The sequence below is a fragment of the Sus scrofa genome, chromosome 7 (assembly GCF_054392235.1).
Source record: "Sus scrofa isolate SSC_HxYL_T2T_F1_AM1 chromosome 7, Sscrofa_HxYL_maternal_Yorkshire_Landrace_v2.0, whole genome shotgun sequence".
Classification (NCBI taxonomy): domain Eukaryota; kingdom Metazoa; phylum Chordata; class Mammalia; order Artiodactyla; family Suidae; genus Sus; species Sus scrofa.
This window is the reverse complement of record NC_139389.1, coordinates 132,294,328-132,314,237: the sequence shown is the minus strand read 5'-3', so window position 1 is coordinate 132,314,237 and position 19,910 is coordinate 132,294,328. Positions and strand designations below refer to the sequence as shown.

At 60.4% G+C, this 19,910-nt stretch overlaps 1 protein-coding gene and 1 non-coding gene across 7 annotated transcripts; both read right to left on the bottom strand.

The window, feature by feature from the left end:
- Positions 1-1,980: 1,980 nt before the first annotated feature.
- Positions 1,981-19,856, bottom strand: SLC25A47 (solute carrier family 25 member 47). 6 transcript variants are annotated; one of them, XM_084970191.1, is made up of 7 exons: positions 19,756-19,856; positions 12,155-12,706; positions 5,660-5,703; positions 5,286-5,357; positions 4,482-4,664; positions 3,061-3,388; positions 1,981-2,825 (listed from the first exon to the last, which is right to left on the bottom strand). In XM_084970191.1, exons 2-7 carry the CDS (start codon positions 12,159-12,161, stop codon positions 2,545-2,547), a joined length of 915 nt encoding a protein of 304 aa, XP_084826317.1. In that variant the 5' UTR covers positions 12,162-12,706; positions 19,756-19,856; the 3' UTR covers positions 1,981-2,544. The 6 variants fall into 6 exon arrangements, with proteins under 6 accessions (XP_084826317.1, XP_084826318.1, XP_084826319.1 ...); XM_084970192.1 differs by having other exon boundaries at positions 12,155-12,286; XM_084970193.1 differs by having other exon boundaries at positions 12,155-12,237.
- On the bottom strand, positions 18,485-18,564 carry MIR345-1 (microRNA mir-345-1). Its single transcript, NR_038542.1, has one exon. It is a non-coding gene; the product is annotated as a microRNA mir-345-1 (primary transcript).
- Positions 19,857-19,910: the final 54 nt, after the last annotated feature.

Here is a 19,910-nt window from a genome sequence, read left to right as displayed (position 1 = left end):
ACACCTCATATTTGGGTCTTGGGAGCCAGGCCTTGGGTCACAGGTCAGGTGACCTGTCCAAGGTCACTGCTGCTAAGGGCCACAGACCCTCCCACCCCCTGCATTTTGCTAAGAAATAGTGGATTCTTAAAAAGTTCCCCGAGAGACGCCCTGGATTAGGATGGGCAGGCGCACAGCCCAGGGTGTTTGGGGGTGAGGCGGGGCGTCAGTGACAGCCCCCCTGACTGGTAGCATCCCCCTCAGACCTCACTGCACCTCGGTCACTTGGTCTGGGGGGCACAGAAGAGCTGGGTCTGAGGGACAGCGAGGAGCCCACTAGGCAGAGTGGAGAGCTGAGCGGGGGCAGTGAGGCCCAGCTAATGCAGCCCAGAGGCCCCATGACCCCGCTCAGCCTCCTCTGGGGGCCTTGGGTCACCTCCCTTTGTCTCCCATTTGAAAGGTCAGGTGCAGCCTGGCTTGGCAAAGGTGGCCCCATTTAGTGGGAACACCCAGCTCTGGCCCGTTGCTTCTGGTCCCAGCCCGTCCTTTCCCTGTCCCCTCATGTCCCCTTTTCCAAAGAGGGGGCTGGGTCTGCCCTCCAAAGGGCCTTGCCACCCAGAGACCATAGCCAGGCCTTCCTGCTGAGCTGCTTCCAAACCCCCGAACCCGTGGAGGGGTGGGGGCACCACCACTCAGGGACCAGTGGTTCCCCCCCCACAGGAGGAGCCAAAATAAGTGGGCACACTAGTAGTCTTCTTGCCCAAAAGTGACACAGAGACAGAACAGGACGACATTGGAGCCTTTTGTTGTCTGATGCCTTTCTCCCCACACCTGGCGAGAGCATCCTCACACCTCTGCTGCAGGCCCGGTGAGCTTCCTGGGATCCGCTGCGGGCTTTGTTCCTCCTCCTCTGCCAGGCGCTGGCCAGGTCTAGTCTGGATCATGCACGTGCTGCCAGTGGGTAGTCCACAGTCTCAGGCGGGGGAGGGTTGGGGCAGGAGGCGCCTAAGTGGTCAGACAATGGAGCAGGGCCCCATGGGAGCGGAGCCCCAGACACCTAAAAGCAGCCAGCGTTCAGGCAGGGAGAGCTTCCTGGAGGAGGTGATTTCTGGGATGTGGCGTTAGCCGGGCAGAGGAGGGCATTCCTGGCAGAGAGCACAGGGTATAAGCAAATGTGTGAGTCTGTGTGACGAGAGCACCAGAGGGAAGGGTCCGCCCGCACGTTCTGGGCAGTTTTCAGCCAGGACACTGGAGGTCCTTCAGTCCAAAAACAGGGTCAAGGCCAGTGTCCGTGAACATGTGAGTGTCAAGGCAGGTGCTGCCTGGCTTTGCCACAGGGCGGCTGCAGCCTGGGCCCAGCAGATTCGAGCTGGGCCATCACATGGAGGCTGCATGGTGCCCAGGTGTGTGGAGTTCCTGCTATGGCACAGCAGGATCAGTAGCATCTCTGGAGCAGTGGGACACGGGTTCAGTCCCCAGCCCAGCACAGTAGGTTAAGGATCTGGCAGTGCCACAGCCACCACGTGGGCTGCAACTGATCTGATCCCTGGCCCCAGAGGTCCACATGCTGCAGGGCGGCCAAAAAAAGAAAAGAGAAAAAAGTGCAGGTGTGAACCCCCCACGGTCCCTGCTGGGTGCCTTGGGCAGGCCTGGCTCCCTCTCTGAGCTGTCGCAAAACGTGTGTAAGGATGCAGGCCCCGTGCAAAGGCAGCTCCCCTCTCAGTGTCCGGGCACTGGAGGCGCCAGCTGCTCAGGCTGGCTGCAGCTCAGTCTCACTCAAAAAGGGGTTTGGGGGGGGGATGGTGAGCGGAGTAGGTGTCATGCTGAATGCTGAACCACCCCGTGGCAGGGCTCAGCGCACAGGCCGAGCCCCCCAGCCGGAGTGCCAGGCCAGCCTCAGTGTGCCCTTCTGCATGGTGGGAGCCCTGCCACAAGGTTTGGAGGGCTGGAGATGGGGAGACGGGCCATCAGCCCCACAGACCACAAAGCAATAACAGCACATCCTGAGAAACATTTTATTGGCAACAGCTCCTCACTGAGTCCCCAGGGACTATAGGCAGAGCAGGTGGGTGGCCATACCTGGCACCCAGCGCCCAGGGTGGCCCCGACAGCGCCTGGCTGAGCAGCCTGGTGTGGGATGGGACGGGAGGGTTGCAGACACTGCATCTGGGTGCCGTCTCATGAGGACACCGCTTGGCAGGGCCTAAGGGACCAGGCGGGAAGAGCATGGGGGGGCGGGGGAGGGGCTCTGAAGCCGCGGGGCAGCAGGGAAAGCTGACGGGGAGGCCGGAGGGACCAAGCGGCCACGTGCACAGATAGCGCCCTGTGACAGTGTCCTCATCCCAGAGGCCCGCCCTCCCTGGCCTCTGTGACCCTCGGGCCAACCCCAGCCGATGTCAGATGGGCCCCTTGACCTTCTCATGGTCTGTCGCTGGGCGGGGAGGCTCTGGCTGTCTGGGGGTGGGGGCCCGGGGGGCCCAGACTCCGACACTCCCCTCCGCCTCCTCTGGCCCCTATGGCCTCTGGAAGCTGCCAGCGGGTTGGCCCCTGGGCCGCGGGGACCAGCTATGTGAGCAGGCCACGCGTGAGCCTCAGCACCGCTTCATAGGCGACAAAGACCGCCATGTTGACGGGGAAGGCGCGGCAGCAGTTCAGCGACAGTCCCTTGAAGAGCACCTGCGGCCCCTCCTCCCGAACGCTGGTCACCACACAGTGCAGGAGGCCCCGGTAGCGCCGCTGGCCCTGCCCGTCCGCCTGCAGGCGTGACTTGATCACGTCCATGGGGGTGGCCACGGCCCAGGCCAGCACCCCTGCGCAGCCACCAGCCACCAGCACACCCAGGACATCTGCAGGGAGAAGCCCGCGAGTGCTACGGTTGGAAGGGGTGCCCGAGGAGAGCAGGGGGCACCCAGGGCAGGCCCAGCCATCCGGGGCCCAGGTCCACCTTCATGACCTGTCCAGAGCAGGTCTGTCCTGGCCCTCCTGCTGGGGACACCCAGGCCCCTACCTGGGAGGCACTGGGTGGCAGTGTGGCCTCATCCCCATCCCCCGCCACCTTCCCAGGCCCCAGCGCCCAATCACCTGGTTGGCTGCGGCCAGCGGGAGTGAGCCACTCACAGAGGATGGCATAGGAGAGGAAGTAGGTGGCGAAGGAGTGACCGTCCCGGAGGAGCAGGGCTGAGCTGCCCTTGTAGAGGCCTCGCAGGCCCTCCTCTCGGGCCACTGTGGCCAGGCAGTGCAGCGGCCCGCGGTACTTGGGCCCAGGCGCCGAACGGGCAGGGGGTGCGGGACACGGAGGGGGCACAGCCGAGGGCCCCGAGGCCGAGGGGCGCCGCTGCTGCGTTGTCTGCGTCTGCGTCTGCGTCTGCAGGCGGACCTTGGCCACCTCGGTGGGCGACGTCAGGAACACCTGGAGTGGAGCAGAGGCAGGGATGTGGGGACAGCTCGGCACGCACCCCACCCAACACACTCGCTGACCTCACGTTGCCCACAGTGACAGCCAGGGAGCCTGGGCCCGGGAGGCTCTGGGCTGGCCCAGGGGCCACAGTGGAGTGAAGTTCAAAGCCAGCTCTGCCCACCCAAGCTGGGGCGGTGCTTACTTCAGCAGCTCGCTCTCGGCTGGTGGAGGCTTGACACACAGTGTTGAGTAGACATGACTCCAGTTCACAAAAGGACTTAATCCCGTAATCAGTATATTAATGTCATATTAATGTGTCATTTAATAAATGTGTTTGACGTGAGAATATAACACCCAATGTAAGCATTGATAATATGAATATCTAACATATGATAATTTAATTTTTTTTTTTAAAAAAACTTTTTAGGGCTGCACCCGAGGCATATGGAGTTCCCAGGCTAGGGGTTGAATCAGAGCTGCAGCCACTGGCCTACACCACAGTCACAGCAACATCAGATCCGAGCCGCATCTGTGACCTACACCACAGCTCACAGCCATGCCAGACCCTTAACCCACTGAACAAGGCCAGGGATCAAACCTGCAACCTCATGGTTCCTAATCAGATTCGTTTCCACTGTGCCACAAGGGAACACCTTCAGAAAATTTTTCTATGGCCACACGGTGGCATATCCAAGTTCCAGGGCCAGGGATTGACTCCAAGCCACAGAGGTGACCTACGCCGGATCCTTGAACCCCCTGTGCATGTCCGGGATCAAACCCAGCCCTCTGCAGCAACCCGAGCCGCTGCAGTCAGATTCTTAACCCACTGTGCCACAGCGGGAACTCCAAAGACAATTTTAGTAAAAACGTTGGCTGCCATCTCGAGGGTGCTCGTGGCTGTGAGACTCCGTACTGGGGCCTTTGCACCAGGACCTCAGCACAGCTCTTAGAGATGCAGGCACAGATGCTCGGAGAGGCTCCCTGGCATGCCCAGGTGCCCTCAATTACCAAGAGTCAGCTGCGTCGCCACCCCCCGTTCCCCAGCCTCCATCCAGCCTCTGCCCAGCCCTGGGGTCCCGGGACCCCCTCACCCCCCCCAACTCACGCGGACAAGGCCGGAAGCGAACCCCGAGAGTGTGATGTCGGTCTTGGCGGCCTTGGCGTCGGCGCTGCCGTACCGGAAGCGGCAGATGTGCGCGAGGCAGTGGCGGTAGGTGCCGAAAGACACGGACGAGACCAGGGACACGGTGCACACGGGCAGCGAGAGGCCCCTGTAGAAGCCCCGCACCTGGCGGCAGGTGGAGGGACCCGAGGGCCCAAGTCAGGCCAGAGGCCCCGCCAGGAGGAGCCCTGCGCTGGGGAGCCGGGTCGCACCCTGGCCTCGCACTCACTGCCCCGGGCCCCGGGTTCCTCTGCTGTACCCTGGGGGCTGTGATCGTGAGCTTGTGCCGAGGGAACACAGGGTGGGGGCCACAGGCAGCTGTGGATGGTGGGACTGCGACGTGGAACCAGCTGCTCTGTCGTTGCTGTTTCCCTTTGCTCACCCCTGGCCAGTACTGAGCCCCAAGTTCCCTTGGGTAAGTGTCCCTGAGACCCTCCACTGGACAGGGCTCTGAGCTGGACCCTGGGGGACCCCTGACACCCCAGCATGCTTCCAAGGGGTGCTCAGCCTGGAGGCGACAGAAATGCAAACAGGCCCCTCTCAGGACCTTCAAAGGCCCCAGACGCCCCCTTTAGACTCTGCTGGAGGAAGGACCTCATTCTGAGCAGACCCCATGTGCCTGATGCCACAGCTCCTGTCCTCAGAGGAATCCAGGAGGCTCAGAGGCTCTACATCGCCAGACTGGTTGTTAAGTGGCAGCCCTGGGGTCCGACATCCCCCTGCCCATGCCCCTGGCCCCAGGCCTACCCGCTCTTGGCGATAAGTGTCCCGGATGCAGTGCCAGATGCCTGTGTACTTGGGCTCTGTCTGGATCCTGACCTGTGGGAGAAGTGGGCTTCAGGAAAGGGTGGCTCCAGGCCCAAGGCGAGATCACCAGGCCCTGGGGGAGGGACAGAGCCAACCCCTTGATTGTCACAGCCGTGCAGACTAGGAAGGGAAGGGCAGGGACAGTGAGCCTCATTTAAGAGGAGAAACCTGAGTCCCAGGCGTGAGCAGTGGGGGACAGACAGTCCTGAGGACCATGGTGGGGACCGGGGTGAGGAGCGGGCTAGAAGGGTCTTGTGGCCAAGGCCCCAGGCAGAGGCCTCGGGCTGAGGGTCAGGGCCCGGTGATGACCGCACCTTCACCGTGTCCAGGGGGTAGCCCACAGCAACACCGCAGACACCTGGAAGGAAACCAGAGGAACCAGTGAGGACAGAGCAGCCGGAAGAGGGGAGGGTGAACCGGGCTGCGCTCCCACTGAGCCCACACCCTGCTCTGCTCGTCTGCACCTGTCTCGTCCATGGGGCAGAGCAACCCCCACTTTACAGATGGGGAAACTGAGGTGCAGAGAGGGAAAGTGGCTTCTGCCAAGTGGGTTCTCCTTCCCAAGTCCTGGTCACTGGAGCCTTGTTCTGAAAGCCAAGGATGCCCCTTGGCCTCCCCCTGTTTGGTGTCAGGTTTTGGTTTCGTTTCTTTTTTCTTTTTTCTTTTTTTTTTTTTTTTTTTTTGTGTGTGTGTGTCTTTTTGTCTTTTTTTGTTGTTGTTGTTGTTGCTATTTCTTGGGCCGCTCCCACAGCATATGGAGGTTCCCAGGCTAGGGGTTGAATCGGAGCTGTAGCCACTGGCCTACGCCAGAGCCACAGCAACACGGGATCCGAGCCGCGTCTGCAACCTACACCACAGCTCACGGCAACGCCGGATCGTTAACCCACTGAGCAAGGGCAGGGACCGAACCCGCAACCTCATGGTTCCTAGTCGGATTCGTTAACCACTGCGCCACAACAGGAACTCCTCGTTTCTTTTTTCTTAATTTTTTTTTATTTTTAGGGCCTCACCTGCGGCATATGGAGGTTCCCAGGCTAGGGGTTCAAACTGGAGCTACAGCTGCCAACCTACACCACAGCCACAGCAACACCAGAGCCAAGCCACGTCTGCAACCTACACCACAGCTCACAGCAACGCTGGATCCCCGACCCACTGAGCAAGGCCAGGGATTGAACCCACATCCTCATGAACTCTAGTCAGATTCATTTCCTCTATGCCACCAAGAGAACTTTCTGGGGTCAGGTTTTGGGAGAACCGGTCCTGTCTCCAAGCCAGGCCGAGCTGCCCTCCAGCCTCAGTCTGTGAAGGGTTTGTGTGCAAAGCCAGGAGGCCATAGTGCCTTGCAGCTGGGAGGGGTGATGGGGGGCGGGGTACCGCCCAAGCAGAGACTGGGTGGAGGGGTAGCCCAGGTCGCCCCAGGCCTCCCCGAGGGACTGCCGGAAGCACAGGTTTGTGGGGGACACCGTAGGACTTGAGGACCCCCAGCTTCTGCCTCCTACAAAGACGACCAGGTGCCACCTTCCTTCCTCCTTTCCTGACCCCAGGGTCTCAACTAAGCCCCCAGCACCGCCATGAGGAAGTCACGGAGTATCCCTGGGGTGGGGGATAAGGGCCACCTGAAAACATGTGGGGACTGTACCTACTTATTAGTATCTCAGGACTCAATAAATATGCATCAATGAAAGAACAAAGTAAGTGAATGAACAAAGAGATTGAAGCAAGTACGACTGACTGACCAACTGGGGAGAATTACCCTCCTCCACCCTTACATATACCTCATCGAACTCCTACTCACCCATCAAAGCCCTATCACAATATCACCTCCTCTCTGGAGCCCTCCCTGATCCCTGCATTCTGGGCTGCCTCCGTGCCAGAAAATAGGTTGGTCCCAGCCACCGTCACATGGCTTTGCTGCTGTCTCCCACCACCTGCCGTCTCTGACTCCAAAACTAGAGTTCAAGGAGAAAGCCCAGGTGCGACCCTGGTTAGCCAGAGCCAGGCACAGAGCAGGAGCCCCTTCCAGCCAGGCCCTCGCTGGGCTCTGGGGGCAAGATGCAGGAGCCTTCATTGCCGTGTGATCTTGGGCAAGTCAAGCCCTCCTCTCGGAGCCTCATCCTCAGGGGGCCAGTGTCTCAGACCCAGCCCACGGTGGACCTCAGAATGCCCGCTGGTGAGGCCAACGCCTTGGTCTTTCCGGGCTTGGCTCTGCACCCCCTTCTGAAGATAACGCTATTCCCAGAAATATTGACAAGCAGCCACTGCTATTTCACAAGACGAGCAAGGCCAAGGGTGCCTTGCCCAAAATAGCCTGGCAGGCAGCCTGCGTGATCGATGTGGGAGGAGCTCGATCCCTGCGGCCGTCATCTCTGCATCAGGCTTTCCCAGTAGCCCCTTCCCAGGAAGAGAAACCCGTCTGGGGACCCAGCGAGGCAGGATTGGCCCAGGGATGCCCACAGCCAGCTGGGGGCGGGGGCTACCGGGCTCAGCCGGGACCCTCCCCATCATCTACCCCTTCCTTCCAGTCCTTGGGGCAGGACCCAGGGCCGGCCGCCCTCACGGTCCACCCTCTCCTGGAGCCTCTGGTCCCCTCCAGCGGCTCGGCCATCCCGCTCCACGCTGGTGCCTCTCAGCCTCCCCCTGGCCAGGCAGACACCGCCCAGCCTCTGCCCCGGCCCAGGCCAGCAGCCCTCACTCCTGCCTGCCTCTCGGCTCCCCGGCACCGGGCTGAGCCCCTCAGGCCCACGTAGACTCTCCCCACCTCCTCCTCCTCCTGGGCCCTGCATCGTCAGCCCCAAGTCTGCAGCACCTTCCCCGGGGGGGTCTCGAATCCCACTGCTGCCAGGGCAGAGCCCCCCACAGCCCCCCCCGTTACCCCAGGAGTAGCAGTCCCCTGCGAGGCCCCGCTGTCCCTGTACCTCCGATGGCTCCAGCAACAAAATCCATGGACAATGTGGGTGGTGGGGAAGGCCCTGGGTCAGCCTGCCTGATGCCACCGCCAGGGTGGTCTCAACAGCTCCCCACGCTCCTCTCAGACCTTAAATACCTGCGGCAGAGGCAGGAAGCAGGAGCCTGGCGACCGTGACCCCGAAGGCAGAGGCCATGCTGGGCAGCCAGCGGGTCAATGCCCATCTGGACGCCCTCCCACCCTACCTCCGCAGGACTCTTGTCCCCGTGCCCTCAGGACCCAGGGGTCAGGATATATGTGAGAGGCCACGATATGGGTCAGGCTCTCGGAGAACTGGTCACTGTCCCCACTGCCTGCAGGTCTGGGTCCCAGGCCACGTCCAGACAGCTCCTGGGGAGGCTGTGAGGTCCCATCCCTCCAAGCCCAAGCTCAGGCATTCTCCGTGTCCTTGGGCCTTCCCAGCTGCCCTGGAATTCCCCAGGGAACCTCAAAGCTCCCTCGCTTAGTCATTCAACAAACACCGTCTGAGCTGAGGCTGCACGCAGGCATATAAGACCCAGGCTCTGGAGTTTCCCGCTGTGGCTCGGCAGGTTAAGAACCTGACATAGTGTCTGTGAGGATGCAGGTTTGATCCCTGGCCTCACTCAGTGGGTTAAGGATCCAGCATTGCTGCAAGCTGCAGCATACTTCACAGATGTGGCTCTGATTCGACCCCAGAAACTTCCATATACCGCAGGTGCGGCAGTAAGAAGAAAACAAAAAAAAACCCAGGTCTCGTGGCCAAGGAGCTCTAGTTGGGGGGTGGGGGTGGGGGTGACGGCGACAGCCACCACTGACTGAGCGTCAGGGAGGCAGCCCCAACAACCCAGGTCCCAGGCAGCTCCATGCCCGTCACAGTGCCCTGGGCCACACCGTCCCTGAGCTTCCACGTCTGTCTCCCTGCACCCAGGGCCCCGCCACGTCTGCCTCCACTCAGTCCCCAGCGCCCAGCACCACCCAGCCCTGAGCAGGGCTCACGGAGTGAGGGGATCAGGGATCAGGGCCACCCGTGTGGCCTCTAACCAAACCCGGGTAGTCCTGAAGGGAAGCCGCTTCCCTCTGCCGGTCCCTGGAAACCACTGGCAAGAATGGCAACCCCCACCCCAACCCCAGCAGGGCGCCTGCTTCAGTTACCCAAGTGCTCCTCCCCTACCGGCTCAGGGGGCTCTTATCACAGCTCCGGCTCCATTTTACAGGGGAAACCACTGAGGCCCAGAAAAGGGGACTCGTCCGAGGCCATACAGGCAACAGGGCCGCATCTGATCACCAGACACATTCCCACAACCAGCCCCTCTGAGGCCAAGGGCCAGGCCTCGACGCCTATGAGCAGTACCCTCATGGCTGTCACCCCAGCAGTAAGCTCAGCACGACCCTGTGTGACCCACAGCAGCCCTTCGAGGACGCTGAAGCTCGGGGAAGGCTGTGCACTTGCCCAAGGCCATGCGCGGTGAGTGGCCAGGAAGCTGGCAGGACGGGGGATGGTGTTGACATGGCAGGGTCCGGGCAGTGTCATCTCAGTGCCCCTTGGGGCAGGGGCCAAGTGTCCACCTGTTTCCGGTCCTCTGACGGGCAGACCTGCAGGCCGGCCTGGAACAGGCTGGTGCTGACGGAAGGGGAGCCCCACCTCCACCTGCAGCTCTTTGAGAGTAACGTGCGGCACACAGGTTGGCAGTGGCCCCCGCCACGTCAAGAGGGCAGAGGGCAGATGCGGCCTTTCCAAGGCCAGTCCTGATGCCCTTCCTGGCTTTTGGAGAGATGCAGCTCAGCATCTGGTGAGAAGCCAGGCTGCCTGCCTTCAAATCCCGGTTCTGAGACCTGGGGCAAACACTTGGGCCTCTCTCTACCTCCATCACATCTGCGACCACCCAGGGCACGCTCCAGGTGTGCTCCTGCGGGGTGGCCAGCCAAAGGCTAAGGCTGCATCAGCAGGAGCATAGGTTCTAAAAGGAGGGAGGGGGAGTTCCCGTCGTGGCTCGGCGGAAACGACTCTGACTAGCATCCATGAGGACGCAGGTTCGATCCCTGGCCTCGCTCAGTGGGTTAAGGATCTGGCATTGCCATGAGCTCTGGTGTAGGTCACAGACACCGCTTGGATCCCGCGCTGCTGTAGGCCAGCGGCTACAGCTCTGATTTGACCCCTAGCCTGGGAACCTTCATATGCTACAGGTGCAGCCCTAAAAAAAAATAAACAAATAAACCCTCTGAAGTTCACATTCAGATCCACTCCTGCTACCCATCTGCATAGCCCCCAGCTGTCTCTCCCTGGACAACAGCCCACCCTACCCATGCCCCCAACTCGTGTAACAAACAACATGCCACATTCCAGGCACTGGGCCACAGCGATAAACACAGGCCAAGGTCCCTTCCCTTTATGTTCCAGGGGAGGAGACAACCAACCCAATAAACAACCAAAATAAAGAGTCCCCCAGAGGGCAGCAAGTGCCAATGAGAGTCAGAGCAGGGAGGGGACAGGGAGTCCTGGGGGAGGGCGGGGCTAGAGAGGGCGGCCCAAGAAGCGACCTCTGAGACCAGCGTGTTTTGTTGATCACAGCAGCCGAGCTTCCCCTGCCCTTTGTCTCTGAACAAACATGCCCAAGCTTCACCCTGGCCCACAGCAGGACTGCAAAACACGCCACGTCGCAGTTCGGGCTGCTTTGTGCAGGTATAAACATCTTCCCACCCAGCTGTCAGCTTCTGGCGGGCAGGGTCAGATCAAGAGCAGGACTGACAGATGGAAGGACAGACAGGTGGGCGGAAAGACGGGAGGAGGGTGGATGATGGATGGACTGACAGACAGATGAACCCAAGGTAGCAGCATCTGCTCACACCCGACATAAGAGTTGGCAAGGAGGCCATCTGCAGGCCGGTGGACAGGAGGCTGGGCTCAGAAGAACCCCACATGGTTTGGGGGAGACCACAGGCCAGGCACAGTCAGCCTGGATTTGGCTGCCGACTCCACCTCTCCCAGCTGTGTGACTTTGGACCAGTGCAGTGACCTCTCTGAGTCTCACACAGATGGCAGGAGACAGAGCCAGGGGCGCCCCTCCCATGGGAAGGGTTAGAGTTATTAGTAGCAAGGTTGGCTTTAGGCCTCAGCCACCAAGAGCAGAGCCCCACCGCGTGCGGCCCCACAAGGCCCGAGCAAGGAATTCTGGGCCGGCCTCTAGGGGGAGACAGACGTGGCACAAACACCTGGGCCCCAACGGCAGCCAGCGCAAAGGACTCCGGGAAAAGGGAGGCATGGGCCCCATTAATTTTGGGCGGTGGGTCTTGCTGGCCGGCCGAGGTGGATCTTGACACATCCTAAAATGCATCCTTACATTTTATAACAAAAGGAATAACCACAGTTATTAACAAAAACTCCAGACTGGAGTTTTTTCCATGGCTCAGGGGAAACGAATCCAACTCAGAACCATGAGGTTGCAGGTTTGATCCCTGAACTTGCTCAGTGGGTTAAGGATCTGGCATTGCCATGAGCTGTGGTGTAGTTCTCAGACACGGCTCAGATCCCACGTTGCTGTGACTGTGGTGTAGGCTGGCAGCTGTATCTCCAACTGGACCCCTAGCCTGGGAACCTCTATATGCTGTGGGTGTGACCCTAAAAAGACAAACAAACAAACAAACAAAAAAAGACTCCAGACCAAAGAGAGGCAGCCAGCCTAGAAAGTGAAAGCGGCCTGGGGCTGCCCAGGCCCAGGTCTGCTTCCCAGCAGGAGGCAGGCAAAACCCATTTTCCTTTCTATTGTTTTGTGACTTGCCTCCTGCAGACTCACTTCCTTCTCCTGCAAGTCCACAAACAGATGAACCCTGCCCGGGCCAGGGGTGGACAGGAGGCTGAGCCACGCGGCCAGGGCATGGCCCTTACCTTGCATTTCTCACTGGGTCACCCGCCACGGCCTCAGTGTCCTTGTCTGAAGAATGGCGGTTCTGTTGTCTTTCATCCGACAGCTTCGGGAGGACAAAAGGGTCAGCTGCCTCAGGGCTCCTGGAGCCAAGCCTACAGGCAGTAAATTCTCTAAATGTCACCGTTAGGACTTAATTTGCCTGCGATGTACTTTGGGCTAGTGATTGTATTTATACACACGTGTTACTCCCCTGTGTTACAGAGAGTGGGCCAATAATCACACTTTGGGGTCTTCTGTGTTTCAACGGGCATGTTTTCAGAGAGGAATTTGCTGGGTCGCAGATACCTGAGCTGGGAGTTCCCGTTGTGGCTCAGCAGTAATGAACCCAACTGGCATCCATGAGGATGCAGGTTCGATCCCTGACCTTATTCAGTGGGTTAAGGATCCAGCATTGCCGTGGTGTAGGTTGCAGACGTGGCTGGGATCGGGTGTTGCTATGGCTGTGGTGTAGACCAGCAGCTGCAGCTCCGATTCGTGCAGACTGGGAATTTCCAAATACTGCAGGCGTGGCCCTAAACAAACAAACAAAAAAAGATACCTGAGCTATTTTGAACTATCACATACTTTGCCATCTGGGCAAGATTTGCAGGGACAGAGAGGCGGTGCAACATCCAGGCAAAGGACTCAGGAATCCAGAGTGGGCCCTGTAGGGCCGGGCGGACTCCGGACATCAGTAGCCCCGATATTTCCAGAAAGCTCCTTGGCAGGACTGGACAGGGTCAAAAGAGCCCAAGTGCACTCCCGTCTCACTCTCTGACTGGGAGCAAACCACGGAGCCCCCCCAGGCTCAGTTTCTTCCTCTGTAAAATGGGACAGGAGACAAGTCTGCCTCCTCTGGGCTTGGCACCTGCCGTGCTCTACCTGGATCAAATAATGCCCAGCTGGTTGCTGCAGACCACACGGCCACAGGCAGGCGGTGGCTGGTGTATCTCTAGGTGTGACTGGCTCTAGATGAGAGAAGCCCCCACCTCGGTGCTCCCAGACACTCGGGCCTCCCACTGACATCCTGAGGGGTTAGGGCCCTGGCTGCCAGGACCTCGGGTTTGCAAAGCATATGACAAAGCGTTTTCTGCAGTCTCCCCTGCCTGCGCCTCCACGCTGGCAACAGGCCAACAGGAAGAGCTGCAGCTCCCACTCCTGCCGCCAGGGGCACCAGACACCACTGCCTTTAGCTTGAGCTCAGCCCAGGCATCAGACCCAAACTCCAGGCCCCCTGGAGCCACCGTTGTGTTACAGGTGAGGATACCATGGGCCAGAGAGGAACAGCCGGTGACACTGGCGAAAGACCTGAAATTTGAGCCCAGCTCTGCCGTGGGGGACACCAGTGAACACAACCCCGTGACTCAGTTTCCCTATCTGCACACAGGGTCAACAGCTGCCTGTGGCAGGGTTAGCGCTGGTAGGGACTTTGAAGGCTCCCGGCAGGAGCTGTCAGACAGAGCAGAAGTGAACCTCAGAGTGCCAGCCAGCAGCCTCAGGCCTGCCCCCAGGCACGTCATGGCCTTGTCTCTTCAGTTCCTGGCACCAAAGCCGTAGCCAAGCCCTTCCCGTCACTACTTGCAGCACTTCCCGCTGGCCACCTTCACAGCCTGCCCAGGACACAGCATCTTCAGCCCGGGGGTCCCCTGGCTGGAAGGGCTGAGAGGGTCCCTCCACCTGGTGACTTGCCTGGACTGGGTGACCTCTGACACCACCCAGATCCAAACCCCAGGGGACTGGATTGAGGAGTGAAGTTCTCTCCAAAGCGGGGGGCTGAGGCCCAGCATGTCTGTGACGGGGGAAAGGAAGCTGTCAATTGTTCACTCACTCCAGGGCACACCTCCTTGTACGGCCTCACGTTAGGTGCTGGGACCCAAAAATAACTTGATACTACCCTTGCCTCTGCAGCCCAAGCGTGGCAAGGAAGTGAATCAATTATCTATTACTGCAGGAGAAATTATGCCCAAATTTAGAAGCTTACAATATCATTTATTATCTCACATTTTCTGGGCCAGAAATCCAGGAAGAGCTATGTTTCGTGGCTCTGGCTCGGGGTCTCCCATGAGGCTGTAGTCAAGCTGTCAGCCAGGGCTGCTCCACCTGAAGCTTGGTGGGGCTGGAGGACCCGTCCAGGGTGAGGCGCTCACGAGGCTGTCAGCCGGAGGTGTCAGATCCTGGTCTCCTGGACCCCTCCCCGGGACTGCCTGAGTGTCCCCACAACATGGTACCCGACTTCCCCCAGACCCGGGGGTCCAAGAGCAACAGAGGGCAGCCTCAATGCCTTTATGCAGTCGTGTCTGCTCCGGAAGGGGGTGGGGACCCACTCACAGGCAGCACAGGAGCACCTGCCTGCATGGGCGTCCGCATGTGGACAGGACCGGCAAGGGGTTAGGCTGAAGGAGGGTCAGGATGGGGAGGGGCTTGGAACACGCCGGCTAGAGCCCGTGTACACATCTCATTGGTCCAGGGGAAGCAGTGGGCCTGGTGGGGCAGGAGCTGGGACAAAGTGCCAGGGACGAGGTGCTGCCTGAACCAGCCCTGAGGGCTGGCCCACCCAGATCCCCGCCAGCCCCGGCTGAGTGGCACAGAAGCCGAGAATCAGGCACCCGGGGGGGCCGAGGAAGGGCCTGTGGTGGCAACTCAGAGGGGCCTGAAGCAGCAGGGTGGGTGGCAGAGGGGGCACGGTCCTCCCAGCTCAGCTGCCCCGGGGAAACGCTGCCCTGTTGGGCACTGGCTCATGTGCCCGGCAGGGTGGCTGTCTGAGGCCAGACAGGTAGGACAGAGGGAACCACAGGAGGGAGGGGGGCCACAGAGCTAGCAGAGGCCCCTCCCACCTGGAGAGGTTCTGGGGTAGGGGAGCTCCGACTCTGGTTCCAATAAGGACGGCAGGGCTCTTGGTTCTAGGATGCCAAGGCCTTTCAATCAGCCTCCCCAGGGGCCTGCCTGCTTCCTCTGGGGCCAGGGACGGGACCTTCTGGACCCGCCTCTGGGCTCAGTACAGGTCGTTCCCTGCCCGCTCCCCTGCCCCCCCATCCCAGCCTGGGTGGGGGCACAGTGCCCTCCTCTGGCCACAGCCCTGGGTGCCTGCTCACACTGCCTGTCAGCCTGGGACAGTCACAGCAGGAGCCCCTAGAGGGCACAGCTCAGGCCTGGCCCAGGGGCAGCAAACACCCACCGTGTCCACGCTCGGCTGAGCTCCCCGAGCCCAGGCCCTCTGTCCTGACCAGCTGGCCCCACCCAAGCCGGGGTCCAGCCCTTTGGCCTTTGGGGACAGCCCCGGCAGATCCCCTTAGCTCTATTTTTACCCCGGGCGCACTTGCCGAGGCTATTTATATCATATGCCCATCTTGAGTTTCTGGCCACCTCGGTTGCCAGCCGGAGCCTCCCTCACTCCTGCCTGCGGGTCCACTGCAAGGCCAAGGGCAAGCCGAGCATGGGGGAGACCACGGCTCACCTGGGGGGAGAACACAGCTCACCTGGGGAGGTAGCACCAGGGAAAAGGGAATGTTTCCAACTTAACCAAGATGCAAGGAACCCACGCAGCGCAGTGACCGCCTTGGGGCTGAATCAGTTCAGCGGAGAGAAGCCGTTCCTCTGAGTCTGCCCGGCAGGAGGACTCTGGGCGCCGTGGACGCCAGAGGCTGGCTGGCTGTCTGTCCTCAAGGGGTCCCAGGCCCTCTACCCTCTGAGGCCCAAAGCAGACCCGCTCCCTGGGGAGCTGGAGTCGCTCCCAGAGGCTGGAGGGACTTCCAGAAGGCAGGTGTTTATCCACCTGGAGAGAGACCCACTGGGCAGCACCCATGGCTGGGTCCCGAGGCCTCCAGCACAAAGCCACCCCACCTGTTCAGGGCAGCAGCCATGAGAGGACTTTGCTGGGCCAGGACCTGGAGCCCAGCTGTGGGGTCAGAACTTAAGAAGCCTTTAGGAAAAACTTCAGTACCTCGGCTGATTAATTTGTTTCCATCCTCTGTGCCCTGACAGCCAAAGGCAGAGAGCCAGGTTTTGTTCTGGAAGAACAACAGCAGGGCTGGGTCAGCCCCTGCTCCCTGCCGGCTCTGCGAGCTCCTTCACTTGCTCTGGGCCCTCGAATCCTCCTGAACCCATTTTACAGACGGCAAACCTGAGGCAAAGACGGCTCATAGGCTCACACAGCCAGGAGGGGTCTGTCCAAGTCGAGAGCAAAGAGCAAAACTGAGCCAGAGCCTCCTGAACCTGTCCTCGGAGATGGCCGGTTTCAATGCAGACCTTGCCACACCGCCTCCCGGAGGGCCAAGGCGGGGCTTGGGATCCACAGGTTAGCTGCCTCCCTGTGTGACTCCAATCCCTGAGGTCAAGCAGCGGGGACCTGTGGCCACACGGCAGGACCAGAGCCCAGATCCGCCCACCCAGGACGGGCTCCTTGCCGGCCTTCACCCCTTGCCGTGTGCCAGGCTCTGTTCAGTGGGGAGTCCCCGTTGTGGCTCCGCAGAAACGAACCCGACTCATAATCACGAGGATGCGGATTCAATCCCTGGCCCTGCTTAGTGGGTTAAGCATCCAGCGTTGCCACAAGCTGAGGCACAGGTCGCAGATGAGGCTCAGATCCGGTGTTGCTATAGATGTGGCACTGGCCAGTGGCTACAGCTCCAATTTGACCCCTGGCCTGAGAACGTCCATATGCCACAGGTGTGGCCCTAAAAAGGAAGAATAAAAAACAAAAAAAAAACAGGCAAGGTCCCATCCTGGTAGAGCCAACATCCTAGCGCTAGAGGATAAACACAGGAACACACACTGGCTCGAGCAGCTGGGCGGGAGTAGGGAGGGGGTGGGCTGGGGGGCTCTCCACTCTAGACAGGGGGACCAGTCAAGCCCCTTTCAAGGAGCTGAGCATTGGGCGGGAACCTGAGTTCCAGAGATGACCTTCGGAAGGCTGGGAGCAGATGCCCTTGCCCAGTAGAAGCAGCTGGTGCAAAGGCTCTGAGGTGGGAGTGAGCTTGGAGTTGTGAGGGTGGGGCCAGGGCACGCTGGGCTCTGAGACCCTGAGCTTGGGTTTTATTCTAAGGGGGGGGGGGGGGTCAGGGAACAGCCCAGCTCTTCCCGCCAGTCTTTGCCCAGGAGCTCGGGAACCTGTTCCAGCGGCTTCCACCCTGGAATTACACCTACCCTTGCTCCCAGCCCCACCCTCTGTACCCTCCAGCACAGCCTAACTCCCCAGGAGGTCTACACGGCCTGCGCCTGCGCCCACCCCACCCCACCTCACCCGCCCTGTGAAACCTTGAGCTCCACCCAGCCTTTCTCCGCACAGCCTCCGGTCACTGACTCCAACAGATTCCAGAGTGAGAACATGAAGAACCCTTTTTTTTTTTTCCCACCTGCTGGTGTTTCTAAGTTTTCCACACCAACCTGTCGTGGGTAAGAAAGCATAAAAGCTGTGCAAAATAAAAACTTGGCTGCACACTTTCAGTGGCCTGGCTTGACCCCTAGTCCTCTGTGGCCCTATTCCCCACCCCTTGCTGTCCTCCTGTGTCGGGCCCCTCCAGCCCCTTAGAGGCTGGGGTCTGAGCTGGGATGGGGGAGGGTCTTGGGGCTCCGTGGAACAGGACATGTCTGTAAAAGCACATTGTGTGCTGTAATTTTATCCTCGGGAAGCGAAGCAGAACAACAGACACAAACCCCAGCGGCTGATGTAATAGCGAGGCCCATGGAGCCAGCTCATTCACTTGGCCGTGACTCCTTCACTTTTTGTCTCATCTCCCCCCTAACTTCTCCCCTCTAATTGCAGCGGGAGGCCCTGGAGGTCAGGGAGGAGGGTCAGCCTGGGCCCCTGCACCAGCTCCCCCACCTGGATCCCGGCGGGATCTGCAGAAACAGGGCTCCCCTCCCAGGAGCTTTTCGGAAGCTCAAGAATTGCATGTCTACTGTGTACCAGGCCGCTGGGACCCTTCCCAAGGACCCCCAAGGAGTCAAGGCTCATGCAACCTGCACCAAGCGTGACATTAACTTAAAGGCACTTGCAATCTCTTAAAAACAACACAACGCAGGTCCTCCGTCTTCTATCAGTCGTTCCATATTAATATTCTTACCGCCTGGTCAAGGTACTTGATTTCCCTCTCAAATCTCCACAAACAGGGGTGGATGCTGCAAGCATTTATGCTTTACTTCCTAAGGCCTCAGCAACCCAGGAACCCCCTTCCCAGGAGTGAGTTGCCTGGATGACGGTGGTCCGGTTCAGTGGCCATGGCCGTGGCCTTGGAGGCCTCCAGCTACCCACGTATTTCCACAGTCAACTCCTGCCTTGTGGAGCATGAGCTGGGCCTGAGGCTGGCGAAATGCAAACCCAGGCCTCCAGACCCCTAGTTCAGGGCCCACCAGCCATCACAAGCACTGGACTAGGAGTCAGCAGACCTGGGTTTGGGGGTCTCTTCGTAATGAATGTTCTATTTCGATTGGAGGAAGCATAAAAGGAAACCCCACGGGGTGGTCGGATTCCCAGTGGCCTGTGTATCACCGTGGTCACTTCCTACATACCCCTGCCCTATTTCCCTAGTACCGAGCATACGTGATCTTCAAAACCTGTCTGGGAGCTACATGTCCACTGTAACCCCCCTGCGGACTTCAGACACGGTGAAATGCCAGTACAAGAACTGTGAAGATCTGCCACCCGGAAATACCGCAGGAGCCTGAAGGAGGAAGTTGGGTCCACGCCTGAAGGTGTCATCTGACTCCGTGAGGGAGAAAGTGCCCAGCCAAGACCAGTCCCAACTGCGACAGCCTGGACTTCAAGTGGTGCTGGGGAAGGACAGCAGGGGGAAGTCACCAGCCAGGACCCTCCCCAGGGAGCAGGGAGGGTCCCTTGCCACTGCCAATCTCCAGGACAGTGGGAGAGGAGGCGGGAGCGGCGTCGGATTTGGCTCCTGCTTAGCCACCCCCCCAACCTCCCCCCACACAGCTACCCGCGTCGACCGCACAGCCCAGGGCCTTCCCACTTCAGCGCACACTCTACCTCACTCCCACCCCGACTCTCCAGCCCAAGGCCTCCCAGAGCCGCGGCCCAATGACTGTCCCCTCCGGCCACACACGCTAAGCCACCGCCCATGGCCGCGCCGCGATCTGTCCATCTCCTCGCAGCTCTGGGACCAGTCCAGGTACCTTCCCCGTTCTACAATCTTCCGCGGCTCCCGCAGTTTGCTCTCAAGTGCGGGGCCCGGCGTCCAAGCCACGCCCTTCGCCCCTCGCCCCTCGCTTAGCGGCCAGGCGGCCAGAGGGCCTAAGCCCATCGCCAAGTGGGCGCACAGACGGGAGGGACGATGACTCCCCAAAGGGGCGCCTCGCCGCCCGAGGATTAAGTATCACAAGTAGTGTCCGAGCCCACAGGCCTTGGAGGGTCCTGGCGCTCCAAGTCCATTCCCGCGGCGTGTCCCCATTCTACAGGCAAAGACCCTAAGGTTGGTCGGCCGAGTTGGGATCTGAACCCAGGGGTCAGGATCCCAGGCCGAGTCCAAAGCGAGCGCACGCCACCTCCCGCCCCGCTGACCCGCATCACACACGCCGGGAAGTTCCCGGGCCGTGCAGGCTATGGGCTCCCCGGCCGGGCTGGACCCACCGTCCGGCCGCAGCGCACACCCGGCTTCCTCTCCCGCCGGTAGCGGCGCGGGCGGGCGCACGAAGCACATTCTTTGTCTGCAGCGACTCTGCACCTCCCCCGCCCGCCCTCCCGCTGCGTGCCCCCCGCCCCGCCCGCCCCAGGTCCTCCCAGCC

Coding starts and splice junctions, on each gene's coding strand:
- SLC25A47 (XM_003128729.5), bottom strand. CDS start 8,288: ATGGATTTTGTTGCTGGAGCCATCGGAG. Junction 4,665..5,285: donor ACACTTATCGCCAAGAGCGG/GTAGGCCTGGGG, acceptor ACCTGCCGCCAG/GTGCGGGGCTTCTACAGGGG. Junction 3,389..4,481: donor TCGCTTCCGGCCTTGTCCGC/GTGAGTTGGGGG, acceptor GCTCCACTCCAG/GTGTTCCTGACGTCGCCCAC.